Source organism: Eublepharis macularius, chromosome 1 (assembly GCF_028583425.1).
Source record: "Eublepharis macularius isolate TG4126 chromosome 1, MPM_Emac_v1.0, whole genome shotgun sequence".
Lineage (NCBI taxonomy): Eukaryota > Metazoa > Chordata > Lepidosauria > Squamata > Eublepharidae > Eublepharis > Eublepharis macularius.
Window position 1 is genome coordinate 57,330,085 of NC_072790.1, and position 23,953 is coordinate 57,354,037.

At 39.8% G+C, this 23,953-nt stretch overlaps 2 protein-coding genes across 3 annotated transcripts in view; one reads left to right on the plus strand and one right to left on the minus strand.

The window, feature by feature from the left end:
- Positions 1-3,616: 3,616 nt before the first annotated feature.
- Positions 3,617-17,484, minus strand: ACP1 (acid phosphatase 1). 2 transcript variants are annotated; one of them, XM_054977558.1, is made up of 6 exons: positions 17,354-17,484; positions 11,346-11,419; positions 10,974-11,087; positions 5,838-5,899; positions 4,076-4,181; positions 3,617-3,943 (listed from the first exon to the last, which is right to left on the minus strand). In XM_054977558.1, the coding sequence occupies exons 1-6, from the start codon at positions 17,397-17,399 to the stop codon at positions 3,866-3,868; spliced, it is 480 nt and encodes a 159-aa protein (XP_054833533.1). In that variant the 5' UTR covers positions 17,400-17,484; the 3' UTR covers positions 3,617-3,865. The 2 variants fall into 2 exon arrangements, with proteins under 2 accessions (XP_054833533.1, XP_054833526.1); XM_054977551.1 differs by lacking the exon at positions 10,974-11,087 and adding an exon at positions 11,138-11,251.
- A 272-nt stretch (positions 17,485-17,756) lies between these two features.
- The window catches only part of SH3YL1 (SH3 and SYLF domain containing 1), a 39,991-nt gene continuing 33,794 nt past the window's right edge, over positions 17,757-23,953 (plus strand). The window contains exon 1 of the mRNA XM_054982579.1: positions 17,757-17,909. Within this exon, the coding sequence (XP_054838554.1) occupies position 17,909 (1 nt within the window). The 5' untranslated portion in view covers positions 17,757-17,908. The remainder of the gene's footprint in view (positions 17,910-23,953) is intronic.

The following is a 23,953-nucleotide window of genomic DNA, read 5'->3' on the forward strand; positions in this document are numbered from 1 at the left end:
TTTTCAAATGTTAAGACGCCGCTTACACTAATGGATAGGAGAAAACATGAAGCTTACTGGGACAGCATCCTTTCAAATAGTTCGAACAATCATCCAACATCTACTCTACAGGCCCTACTTTATCCTATGTAGCACTTACCAGCCATATAAACTGTAATTATTCTTCACCATCATCAAAGGCCATCACTTTTAGGCTAGGTGGAAAGCCATTCCGTATGCACAGTCAACTCAGAGGAAGGCTATATTGCTTTGTTTATGGATGGCTCTGCTTCTGTATCCCGTGGGGCAGTGGAATCAGATGGATCCTAAACTACTCAGAAAGAACAAAGCACAAAGCCTTATTTCATCCTTTTTTTTTAAAACTGGGAAAGGCCTGTTGTGCTAAGGGAGGACTAGGCAGAACTATGTCTAATGCAAGCAGCCCCTTCGTGATTTGGTAACTGTGTTCAGTATCAGGGCTTCAGATAGTCATCTGTATTTCATGTATAATTTTGATTATAAGCTATATTCACACAATAGCCGCGCACTTTACAAAAAGTACAGATGTAAATAAGAATTAAAAAAATTACAAGGAAAAAGTATCATTTAACTGGTCTTGCATACCATTTTATTTGGTCTTGTACTTTTTAGGCATAGCCCTGGATGTTAACTGTTACGGCTGTAAAATTTCTGGGAATAAAACCTTTATTAAGAAGAGATTTGTAAGGAATTTAGAGCATCAGCAGAGTATAGCACTTATTCAAAGAAATTATGGTTTTTACAAAGTGTCAAGAGTCTGAGAAACTGCAGGGGGAAGCAGCACAAAGTTTGGTTTGTAACAAAATAAGTCATGTACAGCCCAACAGAATCACTCTTCAAGCAAAGCTGAAAGATACCAAAATTATGGATCTCTATGAAGATCATTTCTGCTAATTAATACAGGCCATTTGTCTTTATGCCGCCCAGAAAGATTCAGCAGTGTCCCCCCCCCCACATTCCTCAGCCTCCCACTATTGTAGAATGCCTGCATTATAAGAAGTAGCCAGAAGAGATGAAACGGTTTAGTGTACTACACAGATTTTGTGCATAGGGAGTACAAAATTCTTCAACAGGCAACGTTTACGACTACTGTTAAGAACACAACAATTTCCTTATCTATAGACTGCATTTGTTAATGCAGCAAAGTATGGACTGATACCAAGCACCAATCCAAGAATGCTTCACAAACTCAGTTTACAAAGAGAAGAAATGCATTCACCCTCTCTGTTCATACCTTATATGGTGTATATTTTATAATCTTAATTCAAAGCATAGTTATGTTCACAACGGTATCTTTTCCAAAATAACATGAAGATACTGAGTCTCTCTACACAAGACATCTTACATGGGTATGCTCCAGTGACTTACTTTCTGTGTGGTCTTATATTCAATTGTACTCTGTCTCCTTAGCAGTGCTCAGGTATCCACAATGGAAGAAGTGTAAGATCTTTCACTTGATCCTACTCATGTGAGATGTCTTGTGTAGAGAGACTAAGTGTCAGCACACTATGGCAATCCAACATTTGCCTCTGCAAATGAGTTTTTTTAAACAAAACCCCCAATCATATAAACTCTAAATAGAATGAGGTCATAGAAGGGATTTTGCTGCCTTTTTTAAATACAGCCAGTTAAGCTGCTTAAGGGGGACCTTAGGTATCACATGATAAGTAACACAGGTGGCAGTTGGGCTGCACTTGGAGAAGGAAAATCAATAGGAATTGTCCTTCACCTTGGTTGAGCCACAGAAAAACTTCACACCTAGGATTTTTGCCAACTACTATAGCTTCCATGCCCCTAAAAAGCCCTATTTTGGGTTCAAGGAATTTTCAGAAAAGTGGTAAAGGTGGCAAAAATCCCTCTGTGAATCAGCTTTAATGCAGAAACTAAAGATTTGCCTTCCTTTCTCCATGTAAGATAGAGAAGAGGCAGGAAGTGAGAGAGACAGACCAAGTACCTTAACTTGCAGTTGCATATTACTGCCAGACAAGGATTTTGTTTCTTATCCAAACTTTGTTGTATCTAGCTTTAAGCCAGAAGGAAAGTAATGCAAACAATGACATAACACAACACAAAAAGACCCCTTCCTTTTAGAAACTGAACTAGCTGGATTTATAATCCCATTGATGGTCTGTTTAAAGGAAGAAAATTGGGAATAACATTAAAGGCCCTTCAGTTATTAAGTACTCTAAAATAATGTTCTTATCCCCCTGCATCATACAGAGACCTTCCTGCAGGATTGTGAGACCCTATAGAGCTATTTTTACTCACTTCTGAAAGGACCTGCTACTCAGGGAGCAGGGTGCCACACCTCCTCTTTGCAGGCATATTGAGAACATCAGGAGGATGGAGAGTATTCCAACGAAGTTCGGACCCTTTGCTTGTTCCTTACTACACTATGGTGCTTGGCTTGTTTCTTGACCCTAAATCTTTTGGTTTTCTGCTTCTGGTCCTGGCCTTTACACTAATGAGGTCATAACTCTGGCTCCCCTTCTTCTTAACACTTAACTGGTATTAGCATCGTAGATTGTAGCTAGCATAGTAGCAGACAATGAAGAGTTTCACAGAGATGGGAAGAAAGATTGTGATGGAAGCATACAATTCTGCCTAAGGACATTCAAGAACTGCACTCTTACAAGTAAGATAGGCATGAAGTGTACAAATTAAGAAAGCAGTGAAGTTGGATGTGATCTATGAGAGATATGTAGCTATAACCAAAAAGAAAGCATTTAATAAAGAACAGAAAAGACAAAGGAAATCCAGCTTCTATTTTTGCTAGAGAAAAGGGAAGATAGGATGCTTATTTTACAGAAGGAGCTGGTCAGAGTTTCCACTGTGACAATTACTGCTTTTTATTCCTACCTCCAGGGCTGCAGACATTTCCATTTTTAACAAGCCCTGACAAGGATATGTATACTGATGCTTTTAAAAAGTGCTAAGTTGTGATTCTGCTCATACAAGGAGTCCTACTGTGAGCGGAAAGGCACCTGTGGAGCTTGGATCCAACCAAAAGTCACAATTCTTCAGCAGGTCTGCAATTTGTATATATTTGTATGAACAAAGCTCATGTACGTATTTTCGCATCATTTATTCCATTTGTGCTAACAATGGGCAGAATCAAGGGCACTGAAGACCCACTTATGGTAAATCTCTTTCAGTCAACCTCCTGACTTCTGAGATTTCACAAGGCACTGCCTACTCACTTTCAAGCATCATTTCAACAGTGAGGAAGAATAGAGCTTTTTTGGTTAAAACAAAAAAAGAAAACCAAGACTGAACTCTGCCAATTAGCACATTTTGAGTTTCTCCTGTGATTATGCTAAACTGCAAAACTCACACCTCAATTACATTATTCTAAAGGGCTTGTGAGCATTTACAAAAAGGTTCTCGGCTGTAAACATTCTTGTTTTCAGTACCTATTAATGTGACAAACAAAAGTGCTTATGCAAAAAACTTCTCAAACTGCCTAGAAGTGTAAATGTATTTCCAACAAAGGTTAAAGGGTTAAAGTTAGGGTTAAAGTTTTGCCATTTAAAATGTCCCATATTTAGAAATTGTCTGTTGATACAAGTTCTTATATATACTATATAGAATACATATATTCAGAGTTGCATCTTTATTCTGTTTGTCGGACAATCTTTCTCTCATTACAGGGATGATCAAGCACAATACTTTTTTTGGTAGTCTACTATTTCTCAAATAGGAACTGCTTTACAAAACTAAAATGAATAAAATTCAACTTGCATGTCTCCTAGAGGCACATTATTACAATTAAGATATTAAGTATGTTTTAGAATACTTCTTCTATAGAATAACTACTGTTGGTTACTTTCAGGAACACTCAGCGATGTTAATGAGGTTTCTCTAAAAATGCTTTACAGCATCTAAGGCACTGTTCATAAACAGTATCAAAATCTTCATCATTTCCCTACGGCAAAAAAAGAGAAACAGAAGATTAGTGATCAAAGGGACCAATTCCAGATGTAAAAAGATTTATTAGATACTATATTACTATAACTGATTTTATGCTGAAAAGGGATAAATGGGTTGGGATACTTACATAGTATGGATCTTCAATAATAAGCTGTTTTTGTGGATCATAGCTGCCTAACAGTTCAATTAGAGCTTTGCAGTTCTTAATTTGATTGCTTTTCCTTTTTAGATCTCTGCAATTGAAAAAGTGAAGCAGTTCTTTATCATGAAATACATAACACGTTTTGTTTTTTTTTAGTTGGACATCAGCATGTTTGTAATTAGAGTTTGTAAAGTATGAAGGATACTGAAAAACTGGCAGCGGCACTTTCTGCATGATGCACTTTCCCTACAAACGGTATTGAGGACACTGTGTATCTCTGCCTTTCACTGCAATAAGCAAATGACAATAAGGCTAACTGGGTATTGTCGGTGAAATGCATTTACTTTTTCTCCCCAATTCTTTTCCCTTATTCAACTTTAACTTTGTGTAACAAAAATGTTGTTCATGTGCTTCTAGGAGATAATGGAAGCACTTCCATGCTTCCATTGCACAATACTTCTTTGTTTAAAGTTCCCTTTATTTTGATTCCAGTTCACACTGAAAACAATATTCTTCATGAACATTCTCCAATAATGCACCAATGACTGAAACAATGAACAATATTCCTTTCTACCATATCTTCACATTTTTTCAGTTTTACAAAAACTAGAAACTTCACTTTCTGCTCCAGGCTTCTGCCCATCATCACTGACTTCTAAGCCAACCAGGCAATAGGCAGTACGTGGATTTTCCCCACGAATGAGTTCCTCCCATCAGTCCCTTTTGACCCTAGAAAAATGGATTGCCGCAGGGTTTTTCTTCAAAGGGAACGCACCAAAACAGAGAATTGGCACCTCTTGGGCATGCAGAACTTGGGCTGAGAGGGGAGAACATCATGAACACAGCATCTCTTTTTTGTTGTTTTTTAGAAAAAAAACTGAATGGCTGTAATTGTGGGACCCACACGGATGAACAGCTGTGCAGTTCGAGGGGCTTCAGTGAGGAGCCCCTTTCCCATCCTCACTGCAGCCCACCAAACTCTGGGGCTGTTTATCTGTGAAGGTTCTGCAATCCCAGGAATAATCTTTCCAAGGTTAAAAAGGACATCTGGGGTGGGGGAGGGGGAGAAAACGAATGTAAGGAGAATCAAACTTCTTCTGGCAGGGTAACAAGCCAATTCTTCTACAGCTGTCATCTCTGGTTTATATGATGGAAGTGTAACTGGTAGCCCAGAGTCAGATGTGGCTAGCCAAAGACAGACACCACCCGAAGGTCTCTTTGATTTTGAAGGCAACTAAATGTATGTAAAACAATGCCTTCAATAACCCCAAAACAATTATAAATGGCAGCAATCTTGTTATGGATTTCAGACATTTGTGAGGAGCTCAGTTTCTGTGGCAAGATACGCATTTTCAGCCCTATCACAGGAGAGGAATTTAAACACTTAACAATTCTACAGGATGTTTTGATACTCTGCCTTTGAATATAATGATTCGTCACAAAATCACATTCGTGTCAGCAGCTTTTTCTCCCACTGCAAAATCAGACAGGTGATCATTTGCTTGCAGGGAGAAGAGATTACTGTGCTGCAATTAAGACAACACTAGTCTGTTTGCTCCCTGACAATCGCCAAGTGATTCTTATACTTCGGAAGAAGGATGTTGTGGGAGTGCCTTTTTAAAAGGCTATTGCTTCTATAAAGTGAACAGCTACTCTAATGATAGTTATGAAGCCTCTAATGAAGCCTCAAAATGTTTTAACAGAAACAACATCAATAAAGGCAAAATGATTCTTTTTTACAACTTACCGTAAGTTGCTTTCATCCATACAAAGTATATAATCGTATGTCAGGAAATCGTCCTTTGTAATCTAAAATTCAACAGAGACTGTTAGAGATCAATGGCACATGTATGGAATACTAAAAATATACACATGGTTAAATAAGAATTCCACATTATCAGTTGTACATCTATTCACAGAAATGGGGTTGTTAAACAAAGAAACTGAAGTCTAAATGCTGACAGAAGTTCTGTAAAATCAGAAGTTTTGTATCCATGCTAAGACAATTAGGCTATCTCAAAAATATAGTGCAAAAACTGGTCTCTTGTAAGCATGCATTCAGACAAACAGGGCTTTTTTTCAGGGGGAACACGGGGGAACGGAGTTCCAGAACCTCTTGAAAATGGTCACATGGCTGGTGGCCCCGCCCCCTGATTTCCAGACAGAGGGGAGCTTAGATTGCTCTCGGAGAGCAATCTAAGCTCCCCTCTGTCTGGAGATCAGGGGGCGGGGCCACCAGCCATGTGACCATTTTCTCCGAGGGCAACCCACTGAGTTCCCCCACCTCTTTTCCCAGAAAAAAAGCCCTGCAGACAACAATTGTATTCCCTACTTTCTACGACCAAACTATTCCAGGCAGAGAATCATGAGTAGGTGATAAAAACAGTAATATATATGGGAGAAAAAAAGCAGACCACAGGGTTAATTAACTAGGCTAAAAGCATATACTAGCTAATAAAGTTTGTTAGACTTGAAAGTGCCTTCGGTCTCCTGTTTTGTGTAAAAAAACCCTTCTACATATGAAACAATTTGCTAGATGCATCTTGACTTTCCTTGGACAAGGAAGGTTGCTGCTAAACAGGTAGCTTTTCCCCCATACTTACAAATGTGAATCCATAGATTGCAGCTTACAAGTACTTAGGACAAAGGGGCCAACAACTATGCTAACTAATCATTGAATTAAATTAATGTTGCAAAAAGGGTTTTAAGATTCAAGCATGTACAGAAGTCCATCTCATGCTAGAATCAGAAAAGGCATAAAAGGAAACTTTCTGCTTTACTGGCTATTTAAAATATACTTTACATTTACAACAGTTTCCAAGTGGCTTACAACATCAAGTACAAAAGACAATCAAAGCTAACTGAAAACCAGAATAGAGTGGCAAGTAAAACATAAATCACAGATAAAAATACTTCTATATCATGTTGTGAAACAACGTGCATCCTTTCTGTTCCAACTCATAATGTATAATAGAAATTAAAGGCCCAAGCCCAAAGAATTCTGCATGTAGTTCTGTACACACAAGGGGATTTGTGTTCCATGCACAACAACCTTCCTTGTTACATAGCAAACCCTCATGAAAGTTTGTTTCATGGAGCCAGGCCTGTTCTTCAAAGCTAGGGATGTGCGTCAAATATTTCTTAGGTGTGCCTAAAGAAGGTCATCAGTGCCTGACTTAAGTTTGAAAAAACCTTAATGGTTTCTGTGTATATTAGAAAAAAAGAGGCAGAAGAACACTGATTTGAGATTAAACCTGAACTTGCATTGGGATACCTGATATCTTTGTGTGAACACATAACCAAGAAGATTGTTTTTTTTTACAGTACTCTTCAAAAGATCTCATGTACCAAACATTCTTTAAAGAGCATATAAAGCTCTTTAAAGGAGACAATCCTGATCGTCCTGTTTACTGTCGGAATGTAAACTGTGCGTGTTTCATAAGTTTTTATTGGTTTAAATTTTTTATATATACATAGTTTTAAATGCTGTTTTAGTATCTTTAATGTTGAAATGTTTTGATGTTTGCTTCCTTGGGGACTCTATTTGGGTGGAAAGGCAGCACAGAAATGTTTGAATGAATAATTAAGAAATTCTGGAACACAGCTGCTAATATCATGGAGATATTTTAAGGGGTTCCCCCATTCCTTTTCTTTTGAATTATTTTAAGGAAGATATTCACAGATAACATTTTGATGCACTGACAGTCACAGGTAAATGTATTATACTTTAACTACAGCAAAGATTTTAATTGCTAAATACTGGAAAATATCTTAAAATGCTAACAAAACTACATGCCCCCAAAGGTAGAGAGAATCACTTAATTGCTGGAAAAAATATATGCTCAACTGTATCGGTAGGTAAGATGGGCTAAAGGGAGCATAAAGTTAATGATGAGCATTAGCTTAGCTAAAAAACGTCATTAAAACGATTACTCTATTTCTAAAGGCAAAAAACAAAGTGTGTTATAGTGGCAGTGTGAAGAGAACAGAATGGAAACATACATTTGACCTAGCAGAAAGGCTACAGGCATCATCCCAGCTAATATACATCTTAAAAGGAAATTTTATATGTAGAACAATTGAAAAAGTTACATTTTAAAGATGCGATTAAGCATGATATTATTCTTTAGCTTCTCCCTTTATGTTTAAACAGAGTCTGTTACATGCAAACGGCAGAATATAAGCGCTGGTGTCACTCAAGCATAAGTATTAAAACAAGCACTATTTATCTTGCTCCCAAGTGATCTGGAGCTAGGAATGAGCAATGAAATAGCCGAGTTTGCTGATGATACCAAACAATTCAGCCTAGCAGGAACACATGCAGATTGCTAAGAGCTCCAGAATGATGCCCTCCAAACTAGATAAATGTGCAATAAAAATGACACATGAGACTCAGTGGAAGCAAACATAAAATAACATGCATTAGGCAAGAAAGAAATCCTAATATACGCACTGATTAACTCTGACCTGGCTATGACAACCAGGAAAGAGATCGTCATATTATGGTGGACAGCCCAACTGTCCCTGTGAACTTGGCATACAGTGATGGTAAAAAGAAAAAAAAATCCATGCTGGGGACTACTACGAAAGGAACTGAAGATAAAAACAGGTTGGCTATAATTACAGTAATATATCTAATTCTCAATCCTGCCAAATCTGTGGATACTTAGATCTGGAAATTGCAGCAGTGAACAGACAAGACAAATTTTTCTAAAAACCTGAAGGTTTGTGGAAAAATACATTGGGGATGGGGGTTTAACCTCCCCAAAATGATAAAAGGAAAGCCTGTAGCTTTAATAAACAAATGCCTTCAATAAGCATTGCTAGGCAACCACAATAGTTTTGCTAGAAATCCAGGTTTGGTTTCTGTCAGCAAAAGCTGGGGGAGAGGACAGGGCACTTTCCAGGGCTGTTATGGCCTTTGAGGGAGCACTCACCACTGCCAGGGGTGGCAAGAACCACCAGGCAACTTGCTAACATGGGACTTGCATAACTCACCAGGACCCAAGGACTTGCTACTATTTCACAGCAACCGCCCTACAAAAGCCAGTGTAGTGTAGTGGTGCAAGTTTCAGACTAGGTTCTTATCCGTATTCTGCCATGGTAACTCACTGGGTGACCTTGGGTCAATACACATTCTCATCCTAATTTACCTCATAGGTAGGGGTGACAGATTGGCCATTAAGAGCACCAGGAGGCTTTGAAGTGGCTAATCCTCCCCACCCACCTGGACTGGGCAAGCCCTATAACAAAAAGACTGAATCTGCTCTGCCCTCAGATGGCATCCCAAGCCATGTCCCTAGGCAGCTGCCACTGAGCCCTGTCCCGAGGCAAGGGAGGTAGCACCCGGCTTGGTCTCCCTGAGCCTTGCATGAGACAAGGTGAGGGAAGAGGTGCTCTTCCTTCCTTCCTTCCATCTCCCCTCTTTGGAGGAGACAGGGCAGGATCAGGCAGTCTGCCTCTGCCTCTTCCTCTTTTCTCTCTTTTGGGGGACGAGGCCAAGGCAGGCTGGGAGAGGGGTCCTTTCCAAGGGTTTTTCCGCGACTACAAGAACATTTAACTGGAAATGCTGGGGGGAATTGATCCTGGGTCCTTCTGTGTACCAAGCAGATGTACTACTCGCTGACCCATGGCTCCCTCCCATTCTCTTGCAAATCATAATTTGAAGGTCTTACTTCAGCCTATCGGTCTTAAGCTCAAGTCACCATGTCACAGACTGGCAGAGCACCTTTGCCAGAGAGTATCAGTATCACAGAACCATGAAAAGACAACAACTAATACATGTAAGTGCAGATTGCTCAAGGGAGCTAAATGATCTGGCTTCACCATTTCATGAAGTTTGTTTAATTTACATGGGAAGTAAAGTGAATAAGTTACTCAAAATGCAAGCCATATTCACCTAAAAAACTACCAGACCTAAACATGAATATTTGCAACATGATAGTCAGATGTGGCTCTAGCTGATGTCTTTTTTACAGACCCATCCCCACGAAACAGTATTTCTTGGTTGAAAAAGTAAAAGATGACCCTCAAGATCTGGATGCAGCTTTCTGTGGACACAGGAGAATCTAGATAATTCCCACATTCTCATCCTTCCAGCAGCTAATTTCAACCCCAGGAAAAGTCCCAGGGTTGCACATGGGCCAGGAAGCTGCAAGGGAAAAGATAAAAATTACACTCTCCCATTAGTACAGCTCTAGGGGCATTTTTCCCTTCCCATCAGCACAGCTCTGGGTTAATTTTTCCCATTCCTCCTCCTGTTAGTCCGAAAGGGTCCTACAACTTTCCCCAAGCTGGAAAGGACAGCTGGGATAGGAGGCGAATATGCAAAGTTCTACGACCATCAGCTGTCAGATCACTAGATCAAGCCCTTTGCTTAGTACTCAATAATATCAAGCCCCCCCCCCCCCCACACACACACACAAATAAACACCACTGGGTGGGATCCAAAGTGCCATGAGAAGGACAAAACGCACAGAATGGGACTTTCTCTAATCCCTGAGGAAGCATACAAATCCCCTTGAACTCTACTTCTGTGGATTATGACTGCATAGTGTGCAAAGGAGTGGCTTGCAGCGTGTGCATGTGGTGGGGGAGGGGAGACAGGCAGAAGTGCTTCTGCTTTTTTGCTGGCAGAACAGCACCCAAATCCAACCCACTTTCCTAAATATTCAAGGTAGAGTATTCAAAGACACTAGAATCTGACTACACCCGATTCATCATAAAGATGCTATCAACATTTCCACTTACTTTAAAACAAAGATTCTGATGCTTAGTACTTTGTCACTGCATGTACTGAACAACACCATTACCAGGACTTGACAAGGATTACAGAATAACACTCCCATGATGTCTGCCAAACAATGAAACAGATTCCTTCTACCTGTCGTGCTTTATGGGCCGTTTCAGTGCCATGATTTCTTAGACAGCTTAAAGCTCTTGCATCTGGGGAGCGCCCCACGTTCCAGTCAGAAACAGCAGCACTGTCTATCATCCACTGCAAACAACAACAATACACACACGTTTAAAGGAACATGGGTACAGTACCTGCCTGGCAATATGATTCATGGTAATGCCATGTTTCCGCATGCAATTCTGGCCCCGATAATCTGGAGGGTTTCCTATTTCATACGTAGATGTTGCTGCACTGTCTATCCTCCACTACAGAAAAACAAATTCAGATATTTACATTTTCTCTTCACATTATTATAATACTAAGAGAAGTATGGCTCTGATGGCCAGAAAGAAAATTTACCTTGTTTTCTACATTCTGATCAATCACAAGTTTTCTGAATACAGCTTCCGCTATAGGTGATCGACAAATATTCCCTGTAGAAATAGAAACAGAAAGATTTAATACAGTAATTCCAAAAAAAAAATGACATGCATCTCTACCTGAAAAATTCCCAGTAGCTATTGAAGCAGTGTAGGTAAGTTGGTAAACTAGTAAAATTCTAAAGTAGCCACTTGTTTTTGAACATATTAAGATGGCATACAAATTAATCCTGCCTGAAAAACAGAAAATGGGCTGACTGCACTTTTGATAGCTTATTGATTCATGCATGTCTGAGACCCACAGCATTAGAACTTCAGCTGGGTCATGACAAAGATACAAGACAGCCCTCTGTGAATGCTGAAGACTCTTTCTATATTATTAAATCAATGTCCTTGCCAACTTCCAAGTAAAATGTTCATTGCTTGTATCTTCTGCCTGTGACTTACTGTCAAACTGGAAGCTCTTTATTTTGCTGCACACCAGTATTCCCCAGGAGTGTTCGGCAGCTCCTCAAAGCTAAGCACAGACTGACTCTGAAAAGTTATTATGGATGGCAACAAAATTCCTTTCCAGGGTTCTGAGAAAGTAAGGCAGTAATGTTGCCAATGACCGTTCAAGCCTTCATAGCTTTGGGGCATGATTATCTTAATGTACCTAACATAAGACTACCTTGATGGATGCTTACAAGTTAAGACTTTTAAGTTCTGAGCTAACTGCTGAAGAGTGGTGAGGGGCGTACTAGTCATGTGTTCTAGGGGCTTTTACTATTTCCAGCAGCATTACTGACACAAGGCACTTTTATTGACTTATGGTCTTCAAAAGATTGAGCCCTGTATGTACATCAATGCATCCCACTGGAAATCACCAGAATTCAACCATTTCCAGATTTTAACCCTAACTCCAAATTACCTAGTGAAGCCAGAGCACCTAGTCCTTTTGTCCAAGAGCAAAGAATGTTATGTAGTCTTCATATAAATATATAAAATTCAGTTGAGCCTGCATATGGAGATCGACTTAGTTTTGGAGGCTGCATAAAAACCTGCATGTCCTGTTGTCCTACCTTGTACCACATGTAGCTTTCAAGGCGGAATTAAGCGGCCAAGATGACACTGACCAATCTTCTCCCTCCTTTCAACTTCCTAGTCAGTATAATCCAGACTACAGCCTGCCTCTCCATTTGTATTTATGGATGATACTGAGAAGGGGATATTAATGGATTCCCCCTCCTAATACAAAAACATCTCTCTATTGAGCTTCATTCTATTTATCTCTCTGTACTTCACCCTTTGCTGTCTATTTTTCCTTGAAGCCCATTTACAATCCATTAATTCAGAAAGAGACACACTAAATAGATTCTAGTTTATTTCCCCAACACTGAGCCAGCTTTGCTGCTAATTTGTAACAGTCTCAGATCTAGACTGAAGACATATACTATGATCAAGGACTGAACAAATGCATTTGCAAGCTCTTCTCCCCCTTTTAAGTTAGCCAGGCTTCTTTGGTGATTTAAACTACTGGAAGGGCCAGTAGTTACCTGTTAATGTAGCAAGATGCTTTAATGTTATACTCAACTTAGTGGGAATGGCAGGCTGAGGAAGTATGAACAAGCAGAGGCTTCTAACCCATGCCTCTTAGGAGTCAATCTTTAAGGAAAGAGCCAAGTCAACCTTTAAAGAAAGAGCAGTTCCACAGAACTGTGTACGCAAATCATGACCAGCAGATGTGTGTTCTTGTTGCACAGCATTAACTGAAAAGTTTTATCTCTGGAAAAAAGCACTCAGAGATGTTTTTAATCTAATAAGTACTTCTTCCATCAGTCACTGGGGCCTAGTTTGCTGGAGTCTTTAGCTTTCAGTTATGTTATACATTTTCGGTTATGCCACCCCTGGAATATAATTAATTTAGTAAAATATTAATCCTGGTCCATATGGTACAATCTCTTCTTCTACTTCTTCATAGGTCATGCACTCTACTTATTGTTAACAGCAGGAGAAATTCACAAACATATAACTTTGCAAGTATTAACTAGATTAAGGATTGCTATGTAAAGAATATCTGCTACTCCTGTTACGACCAGAAGGCAGATGGTATAGTGATATTTGACCAGCTTTATATTTTGAAACCAATGTAAATGTTGCCAGATGCCTTGCACCATGCAACAAGGGCCATAAGGTCAAGTTGTGACTGGTTAAGTCAAAATAACTATAAATCAAGTCCCGCCTAATTGCAACTAGTTTATACCACAAAGGATTAAGCATGACTAGTTGTCTTCTGCTTGGGCTACAGCAGTGTTTCCCAACCAGGACTTTGTGGCACCTTGGGCTTCCATGAGAAATCGGTCAAGCATTCACTAGTCGTGCAAAAACAAACAAGACTAAGTAAACCTTGACTTTTACTCTGGATGTGAACTTTATTTTGATGTTTAAGTAAACTATGATTTGCTATTTTGGTTTTTTTTAAAAAAATAGATAATACAAAAAGAAAAAATGCTTCACATTTTTCTTATGATGTAAGTTGACTCGTGTGTGTATATAGCAGCTCCTTACAAATATGTTTTCTTGACAATAATTTAGCAGTAATTGAAATATACCTCCTGTTGTTGACTTTTTCTGGCCTGTAAAAGTTTTCAAAGGTGGCCGTTCCTCGGGATTTGAAAAATTAACTTAGGGTTCCTCCATAGGAAAAAGGTTCAGAAATACTGGACTACAGTCTTTATGTAAAGAATGTACCTGAGAAACAACAAGATACACACAGGGGGCACATGCTTTAAACTAGAGAATGGGGTCCTAAGGAGTCATTCATACATTTAACAAGCAGGGAGAGAGTTGCCCTGCCATGTCCAGCTGTGATGATCAATTAGATACTAAAAGCAAAGTGAAAGCATCATGTTCTCCCACTGCTCCCAGACGTTCAAGGGATTTGTGTCTCTCATTTGGTCTGAAGACACATTTGACCAATGGTTGATGTTTGTATTTTCAGTGGATTGCTTCCATTCCACATTTGTTCTTCCCAGAATGCCTGTGCCTACCATTGGCTGAAAGATGTGTCTTCCCCCTGCCTGCACACATCATTTAGGAAAAAAAAACAAAATATCCACCATGATGAATAAATATAGAGAACTCAAAAGCTAGCATGCTGTTTTGCATCATTTTGGCTCATTTTAACAAATGGTATCTGTAGTGTTTAGATTTTGCTCTGGACCAAGGCAAACTAATGCCCCTTCCTACTCGTCAAGGAGTTGAGTATTGAAACTCAACATGTACAAACACTTACATTATCCTCTAGTAAATCTAGCTGGTGAGCTTTACATTTGTTTTTGAATGTATTAGTTTTGAATCCAGGTAACAAGAGCCTTATAAAGTAATAGATTCAAGATGTATTAGTATAGTGAAACAAATAAAAAAAATTATCTCAACTGAGTACCATCTGCTTCAGTATCATGTGGGCCCAGATGTTTCACATTAAATAATAGCAAGTAGGGACCTAGAGCATCTGAATAGCGTACAAGGATACTGGGCCTTCAAAATGCTTCAGCCCTCAAGGTTCTGCTTCTTGCCATTTTCATAATTAGAAAGAGAAGATTCTGAGATTCAGAGCATTCAAACAGCAGCCTTATACATACAACTGGAAAACCTGCCAAGGTAAGAGCTGCTTTCAGTTGACAGAAGGAACTGGTTGGCTCATTTCTTTAAACAAAAGACTACTCCTACAGCTTAGTGAACTGCAACATGAGCCACAATAAAAAAAACCTAAACAATAAAAAATTCTAAACAAGAATCAGAAATGCATGAAGCATGATGTCACTTTGCAGCCCTGTGACTGCCCCTTTCAAGCAAGTGAACAAATGGAAAATTACTAGGCATCATTTAGAAAAAGCATAGTCTAAGGAATGGCTCCTCTTTTATTATTTCTTTATTTAAATACTAGCTCAATACCCGTGCTTTGCTACAATATTTAACCTGCCAGCCACACAGGAAAGCCAGGCCCCACAGGGAGACTGGCAACCCTAGCAAACTTTTAGGGGAAGACTGAGAGGTGCATTTTACCTCAGGACACATTCAATGACTCCCAATAGCAACTGCATACTGTTTAGAATGGGGGGGGGGGCAATCAGGCTGGCCCAACCAGGGAAGAGTGGCCGAGCTGGCAGTGGCGCAAGCAGGCAGCAAGATGCCAGTGACACAGGGAAGCTGTATCCCTTTTGGAAAACACATTTGACCCCTTTTACGCCCTTAGGGGGTGAATTTCTTAAAACCCCTGCTTTTAGAGGGAGACGGAGAGTGTGCGTGCGTGTCCTGCTTTTCTCTGTGGCTCAAAGTGGCTTACAAGTAACAGTTAAAATAGTACAATTTAAAGCCAACAGAATGAACTCCCAGATATCCCTCTAACCCTCCTCTCTCTGCAGGTCTATAAGGCTATTTGCAAAATGATACTGATTTAGTATAGTAGCTTGGAAAGGATTTGTGACGACTTCAGAATTTACCAATGGCATACAGCAAGGATTGGGGAAGAAAATGTTTTGAAGTTTCTCCTATGTGCTACTCTTCTGCAAATTTGAAGTGATTCCTGTCTAGGTAAAGGCATTGCTAGGCGTCTACACACTCTTATCTTTGTAGCGTGACAAAAATAACAGTTGGGATCACTTAGCAGACCACATTCAGACAATATAAAGTTAGTATGCAACTAAGAACTGTGGACCAAGTTCAGACTGTGGGAAGAGAGCCAGTCCTTGAAAGAGCAGGAACTTGAAAAGTTCTCCTAGCGAATGTTTATAGGATATCCTCATTTTACATTATAGCTCAAACGTACAATAGCATGTTTGTAAAAAGCTCCTTCCCTAATAATTTAGGGAAAGCAAAAATTACTCCCAGACAACCTGGGAGCTGAGGTTTCATCAAATGGGAGACTGATGCCACAAATGATTAGTAGAACACCTAGGTACACATAATGATAAAATTATAAGTTAGTAATTTTTATCACCCTTTCAACAATTGGACAAAGAAGCAGATCAAGAGCCAAAGAAGTGATTTTGCATCTTCCTATACTAATTTTGCCACACTCATAATACAAAAGAGGCTAATTAAGAAAGTACACAACAAGATAGTGTAACATAGTAATTATAGCTTACAATGTGATCTTGTACTTTATCACATTAGCAGATTAGATTGTACAAGCACAATACTCTTTACACCAGCTAGTTAGTCCTCTGGACCCACGGAAGAGATACATCAAAGGAGGAAAATCACAGCATGATTATTTTTTAAAAATCCCTAAGGTTAGCTGCACCTGCTCATTTTTTCCGACACAACTATTACAAATGCTTTAACATGCTGTCATCTCAGAGCCCACAGAGCACTTTCTAGATGAAACCCTTCCAGGGCCACACCCCCAGAAAGGCATGCATATACATGTCTAGGGGGGTCTCATTTCACTGCCCCCCTTCCTTCCTCTTTCTCAGCAAGGATTAAAGTCAACATTCCTAGTCACACTTCCTCACAACTAAGTCTATTAAACTCAATAGGTCTTAGTGCCAGAGAGACCTACTTAGAACTGGCTATTACCTTATGCACACGACCTGGGAGCGCTGAATAAACATGCATAGGAATACAGTGTAAGTACCCCCCTCTCCGAGGCTGGGGCAAGCAGCGCAGATAACAAAGGGAAACCTGGAAGAGCAACAGCCACGTCAGAAACAGCAGGAAAGAAAGATAGAAAGAGAAGCTACTGCTGACGTTAGATAAAAAAGGAACGTAATGCAACTAGAGATAATACTACAGTCCTGCTGTATTGAGTAATTAGAACGAAGGGCAAGGATGAAAAAGAGGAAGTTTTAAATCAATTTTCTGCCCAAGCTGCGTTTTGCGCCTTCGTCCCCATCTCGTTCGCGCCTCCATCTTTTGGTTTCTACCCAGAGACCCTCTACCTTAGCTTGCCATGCAGCCTCCCCACCTTTCCTTCGCGCTTGCCCCGCTCCTTCTTCCACTCACCCAGGCACACGAACAAGACCGACCTCGCCTCAGTCGCCATCTTCATTCAGGAGCCCCTTGGCAGAGGAGCAGCCAACGGGCGAGGGAAGACCAGCCGCCAGCAAGCGCGAAGCTCCGCTCTAGAACTGTCGCGAAACTCTTTCGCTGCTTTACGGCAGCAGACAAACGAAAGCCCCTAAAAGTCCGTTCTTGTATATTGCCTGGCTAACAGGTTGTTCTTCTTTAAATAAAAGGGAGAAATAAACATTGTTCTTTTCTAAATTAAAAAAAACACATGTGGTGACTAGAACATGACTTCGACACTCTCCTGTTTTCCTTCACTGAGAAAGGTGCCCTAAAACTCAGGCACTGGGTTGGCCCGCTATTCTCATGCCCAATGCACCTGCTCCAGGTGAACAGCAGCTTCTCTTATAGGTGGGGCTTTCCCAAAGGGCAGTGGCAGCATTCTTTCCTCTCTCTGTTTTTTAGCTAAGTGCTTGATGGGTCGCTGTTAAGGTTGGGAGACTGCTTTCCAGCGAGGGCTTTTGTGCGTGTATATGTGAGCGCACTGAAAGGAGTAAGTATATGGATACTTATAAATAAGCTCAGGTACTTTATTTGTCGGGGAATCTTTAGGGGAAAGTTTCTTTCTCCTTTCTGGCTCTGCTGTATTGCTGTCTAGCTCTCAGTGAAATACATGGAATATTTTAGTAATGTTTTGGAATAAAAGGCTTATATATCTCAAAGGTCTTCAGTTTGGAAAAGCGACCTGTGATTATTAGAGCATAAGGCTCCTAGTCCAATTGAGAGAGAGCTGTAACTTTTTCTGTGTGCCTTGTTCACAAATGACTTCCCTGTGTGTTTTCGTAGTGTCTGGTAGCATGTGGTTGCTTTTAAAAATGGTATTGGGAACTTAACTGAAGGGAGTTGCCCAAGTTGTTTTGCCTAATCTCTTTTGAAATTGTTTATTCCATTGGATTTGAGGATAGGTTACATCCAAAATTGAAGGGCTAGTAATGCTATCCTTTCCCTTGTGAGAAGCAGATCAACCCTATGGCTTATGAACTAAATCAATATTGTATTAACTGGACCTCCTCTTTAAGCGTAGTTATGTTAACCATGGGCTAAACCAGTTTACACTCAGTTATCGTGGTGTGCCAAAATTGTGGATTGTGTTAAAAGTTGGTTCACTCACATGTGCATCTGTATTCTTCAGTGCTTAAAAGTGAGCTTATAGGAACTTCCAACGAAAAATATTGTGCTTCAAGTAATGACAGCTGATATGAAAGTTCTGCCTGTGTTGATTGTTGTTGTTTGATGGTTGTTCTGCAAATGAGTTATTACTGTGCATTTGTAAATCTGGACTCTTCAGTGTTTTCTTGTTATGTTCAATGGCATAATATTCTGGAATAAGATATTTAATGAAATCTTATTGCCGATAGTTATTAAGGTTATATTATTCCAATTCCTTTCCCACTCACTCAATAAAAAGTAAGAATTATTGCAGCTGGTTCCTGAAAGCACAGACATCTCAGCTTGTTAAAGATCATTTGATGAGGAAAGGTAGGCACACCCAGCCAGATTTTTAACAAAATTATTCCCCACTAATCTTTTACTCCTGTATTTAGTTGCCTGCCATTGAAATTAATGGGATTTTAAAAACTTAATGTTAATTGAAATGTATTTAAATTGAAGAGAAATAATGGCTTTGTACAACAATGCATTTCTAATTAAATGGAATTGCATAGGAATAGTAATTTATGGGGCATTTATACAGGCTCATCTCCAACTTGTAGCCATCTCTTCTCTGACATCTCTTCAACTGGTATCAGCGATATCAGAGATAAAGAGGAAACAATTTGACATTCTTATATTATTCTTGTTCTGACACCTCACTGAGATCCCACTCCTTGAGAATCTTTTAAAATTCTGTTTTAATCCGTATCAGTAGCAGTTTTAAATTGATGTCAGCGGCTTTGGAAGACAAAGTTTGATTGAAGAGTAGGGAAAAACAAAACAAGTTGTATTGCACCAAATAAATAGACTGTTGAAGCTATATCATATACATTATTTGGGAATCCTTAACGCGATCCTGCAAGACGGCCCCTATGTTGTTATTCCCATTCTGCAGGTGGAGACAGAAGCCAAGAGAATGAACACTTTGCTTAAAGTTACTTATGTCTAAAGTGGGATTTGAATGGTTTCTTCTTAGTTTAGGCTATTTCTTCAACACCTTCCCAGGTCTCATGGATATTTATTAAAACAAAAAACGATCAGACTGTACCCTAGAATCGCCACTGTATAAATGGAAATGTGTATGTGTGTGTTCAAAGCCATAATTCAAACTCTTGAAAACATCTTGTTTGCAACGCTTGCTGAAATTCCAAAAAGAAAAAATAAACTACTGGGCCACTGATACATAATCTACAAGACGACAGGGATAAAAGGCACACACACTATAAGGGAATGATCCTAAGCAGGCATACTCAGAAGTAAGTCCTATTTTATTCAGAGGGCTTACTCCCAGAAAAACGTTTTTAGGCTTGTGCTATGGGGCTCTAATGCAATTGTTAATTGTATTTAGATAAACCTGTTTACTTGTATTGGGGATCCAGAACTGCCCAGACTCTGTCCTGCTTCTCCTTCCATTTCACCTACAATAAGAAACTTTTACATTAGTTGTCAGGAAAATATTTTATTTATGTGAGATTATGCAGGCTGATTTATTTATAATTTAAGCAGTCTTTTCTGCATTCATGTGGCCTTAGTAGGGACAGGACTAATTTAATTCAGTGTCTTCCAGCTTGTATACATGTTGCTGCCTCAGCTTTTATAGATTTCAGTTCTAAGGGTTAGGGTAAGCAGAGCTTCCCCGGGATGACTTCACAGTCCTAGGAGAACTCATCCATAATTGTGGAGAGAGATGTCATCAGCATGTTAATGACACCCAGCCCTATATTTCTGTCATGAATCACTTGAGAGCAATCCTAAGCAGATCTACTCTGAAGTATGTCCCATGTTATTCAATGGGGCATACTCCTAGGAAAGGATTGCTGTTATTGTCTGTGTTCTGAACCAACATCTCGAAATCCATACAAATCAGAGGGGATGCCCTCAGGTCCTCAAAGAATCTAGGTTATAAGATTTCTCCATCAGAATGAGTACATGTATTTTATATGAGCAGGGAGGAGGCTGTGCTTGGTAGCTTTTTATTACCTTCATTTGTTATGGAAGTTCCACCTCTTCCTTAGCAGAAGGACTTTTCAATGCTGATTCATGCTTTTATGACCTCTAGGCTTAACTACTGTAATCTGTTGTATTTTGACTGCTCTTGAAGACTCAATAACTTTAGCTAGTTAAGACTGCAGCTGCTCCGCTCCTATGAATTTGGGGGACTATAAACAACTTGTATTATATCAATGGCACTTCCAGGGCAGGCCTAATTGTATTTATTTATTTATTTATTTATTTATTTATTTATTTATTTATTTATATTCTGCCCTCCCCCCACAAGCAGGTCCAGGGCGGATTACATCAAATAAAAACATATATAATAATTTACATCTTAAAATCAACACGTAGCACAAAAATACAATATGTAGTTAACATATACAGCTAATTTGAGGGAGTCAATCTGCTAATTATAACTAGATGGTGGACGGCTCGAATAGGGAGGGATCTGGTCTTTCCTTCTCCTCTGTCCAGGCCAGTGGAGGCTAGGCTAGCCTCAACCATATGCCTGGTGGAACATCTCTGTCTTACAGGCACGGTGGAAGGATAGTAAATCCTGCCTGTCCCTGGTCTCAATAGACGGCGAGTTCTACCAGTTTGGAGCCAGGACCGAGAAAGCCCTGGCTCTGATCAAGGCCTGGCAGGCCTCCCTGGGGCCAAGGACCACCAATAGGTATCTCCTGATCGGAGCATCCTCTGGGGCACATATGGAGAGAAGCGGTCCAGATATGCTGATCCTAGTCCACATAGGGCTTTGAAGGTTAATACCAAAAGCTTGACTCGGATTCGAATCAGTACTCCATTGGCTCATTTTAACCCTTTAAAGCTGTTAATGGGTTGGCTGGCTGGCACCCATTTATCCTTAGGAACAGTCTCTCTCCCTACATGTTCCTCTGTACCATCTGCATAATTTTAATCAGTTCTTGCTTCATATTCCAACAGGGTGTGAGGTAACAACTGTAGCCACTACAAGCAGGGGCTTTACTTTGATAGCGGAACTATCTTTCCCCTCAAGTCCAGGGTATGTTTTCTTACTTGCGTTTAGAAAAAAGCGCAACTGCTTTGCCTGGCATTGCGTTAATGAATTTGCTGCTGCTTTTTTGTTGTTTTGTTTTATTTACGTTATTTATAGTCTAGCTTTCTCACTGAGTCTCAGGGTGGATTACACAGTGTAAATCCATGAGATCAACAGCTGGGACATTTAGTTAACAATACAATAGGGTAGGCATTGCAGAAATTTGAAAAGAAGCATAGATTCAAATACAGTAATACAGAGAGATTAAACATTGCTGAAACAAAACCGGTAATTTGATGTGATCTATTAAATAACATGGAGGCTACCCAATAGGAGCACATCAACATCAATGGTCTCTGTCCCTTTACCAAAAGCATCTATTTAAAACAAAATCAATGTTACCTGAAAATAAATACTTTTCTGAGCACTTCAGAAGGACTGTTAGTAGTAGTGGGCTGTTCGCAATGGAATTTGTTCAGAGAGTGTGGGCCCTACTGACTGGACCCAAAAAATAGATTGGGAAACAACTAAGCTGGTTAGGGAATAAGTTCACTGCTTGAATTAGGGAAACGTATGTAGTTGGGGAAAATCATAATGAGCCCAATAGCATACATGCTGCTTCCCCATTTATTAAAATAGACTCCACCTTTTCCTTGTAAGCCACTTGGAGCCACTGCTCATAATTAAGACTCCAAATGTCGGTTAAAGAAACCAATTACAACTCCAGCATGTGCAGCAAATTTTCTACCATTTGAGCCATTGCCCCATCTCTAAAATACCTTCTGGTGGAAGAGCAGCTGTAGGCATACTTAAGATCTCCTTGACCTTTTCATTCTAGTTTTAGGCCTGGCTAAGGCACAGCGACTGTGTTTGTTGCACTGGTGGATGATCTCCATTTATTTCGGGAGTTGCTGGAGTATATTACTCTCATGGTTCTACAGTCTTACTTGTTTCTAGGTCCAATTCAAGGTGCTGGTGCTTCCCTTTACTTATTTATAACCATTTAAAATGAATATACCCACCTTCTCCCAGGACCGAAGCCTTTAAAGCCCCCGCACTTGAAGGACTGTCTCCCTCAGCATGAACTCATGTGGAGGCATGACACTCACAGGTTGTTTCACTCGCACAATGAGAATGTGTACTGCTATTGCCTGTTTACAGTCTTTTTTACATAGTTACCCCAATCCTTCAGAATGGCTTCTCAATAAGAAGGCCTCGACTCTGAAGGAGTTCCCCGACTAAACTTTTAAAGAGAACCCCTGGGCCACCCTCATATTGGAGAAGATTTAAGGACTTATCGATTTAAAGGCTTATACCACATACATAAAAGAAGATTGTCTAGAATTTGGGGGCATTGGACTGCTAAATGGGCATTATTGATTGTATTGGAGAGATCTGTGAGTTACAAGGTCAAGTAGTATCTGTAATTTGTCTTAATTTGTTGGCCCTCTAAGCTGTAGCTGGCTGTTTACAGTTGTTTTAATGTTTTATTTTTGTTTGAATATCCCTTAATTTGTTGTTGTTACCAACCTGCCTTGGGTCCTAGTTTTCTGGGATGAAGCTGGGCATAGAAGACTGCTAAGATTTTGATATTTTCTGTCAAAGAAAGCTAAACCTCATCTAAAGCTGGGAGTACAATCCTCTCAAGAACAAGCACCTTACCAGGCAGCTGCACCTCCATCTTGTTCAGTTTTCTCTTCCTCAATCACACAATCTCAATCCCTGACCCTAGCACGCAGGATTTACTGTTATGTAAAAGCTGTATTTTAGATCCTTTTGGATCTGACTGCTTCCCTGGATATGGGGGATCATTCCATTCTTTTACAATGGATTGCGAAATTGATGGAGATTCAAGGAATGGCCCTTCAGTGATCCTGATCTCTTTTATCTAGGTGAATTCACATCATTCTTATTGGCTGTCTAAATGGCTATCCTCCCCCTTCTGTGTGGGATTTAGTCTTTGGAATATTAGAAGGCTCCATTTTGTCATTTTTTTAAAAAAAAAATATTTATGTTCAGCCACTGAATGAATATTCTGAAGCTTTAGTCTTGGGTGTTGTCAGTATGCTGATGACACCCAGCTGTACATTTAAGTCTGCACAAGTTACTGCTGTCTTCTTCCTAGGCCAGTGCCAGGATTCCATAATGAAGTGAATGAAGGTGAGCTAAGACAAGTCAAAATTAATACTGGTAGGAAGTCCGATGTCCTGAACATGGGAGTGACAGTATGAAGTTATTCTTAGTAGACTGTGTTTCAGGTCTAGGGATCTTAGTAGAACCGGCTTAGTTAAAAAGTCACCCCTGCAACATGTTGAAAACCATTTTTTCCCTCTCTATGCCAGGTTCATAGGTTATCTATTAATATTTTTATATCC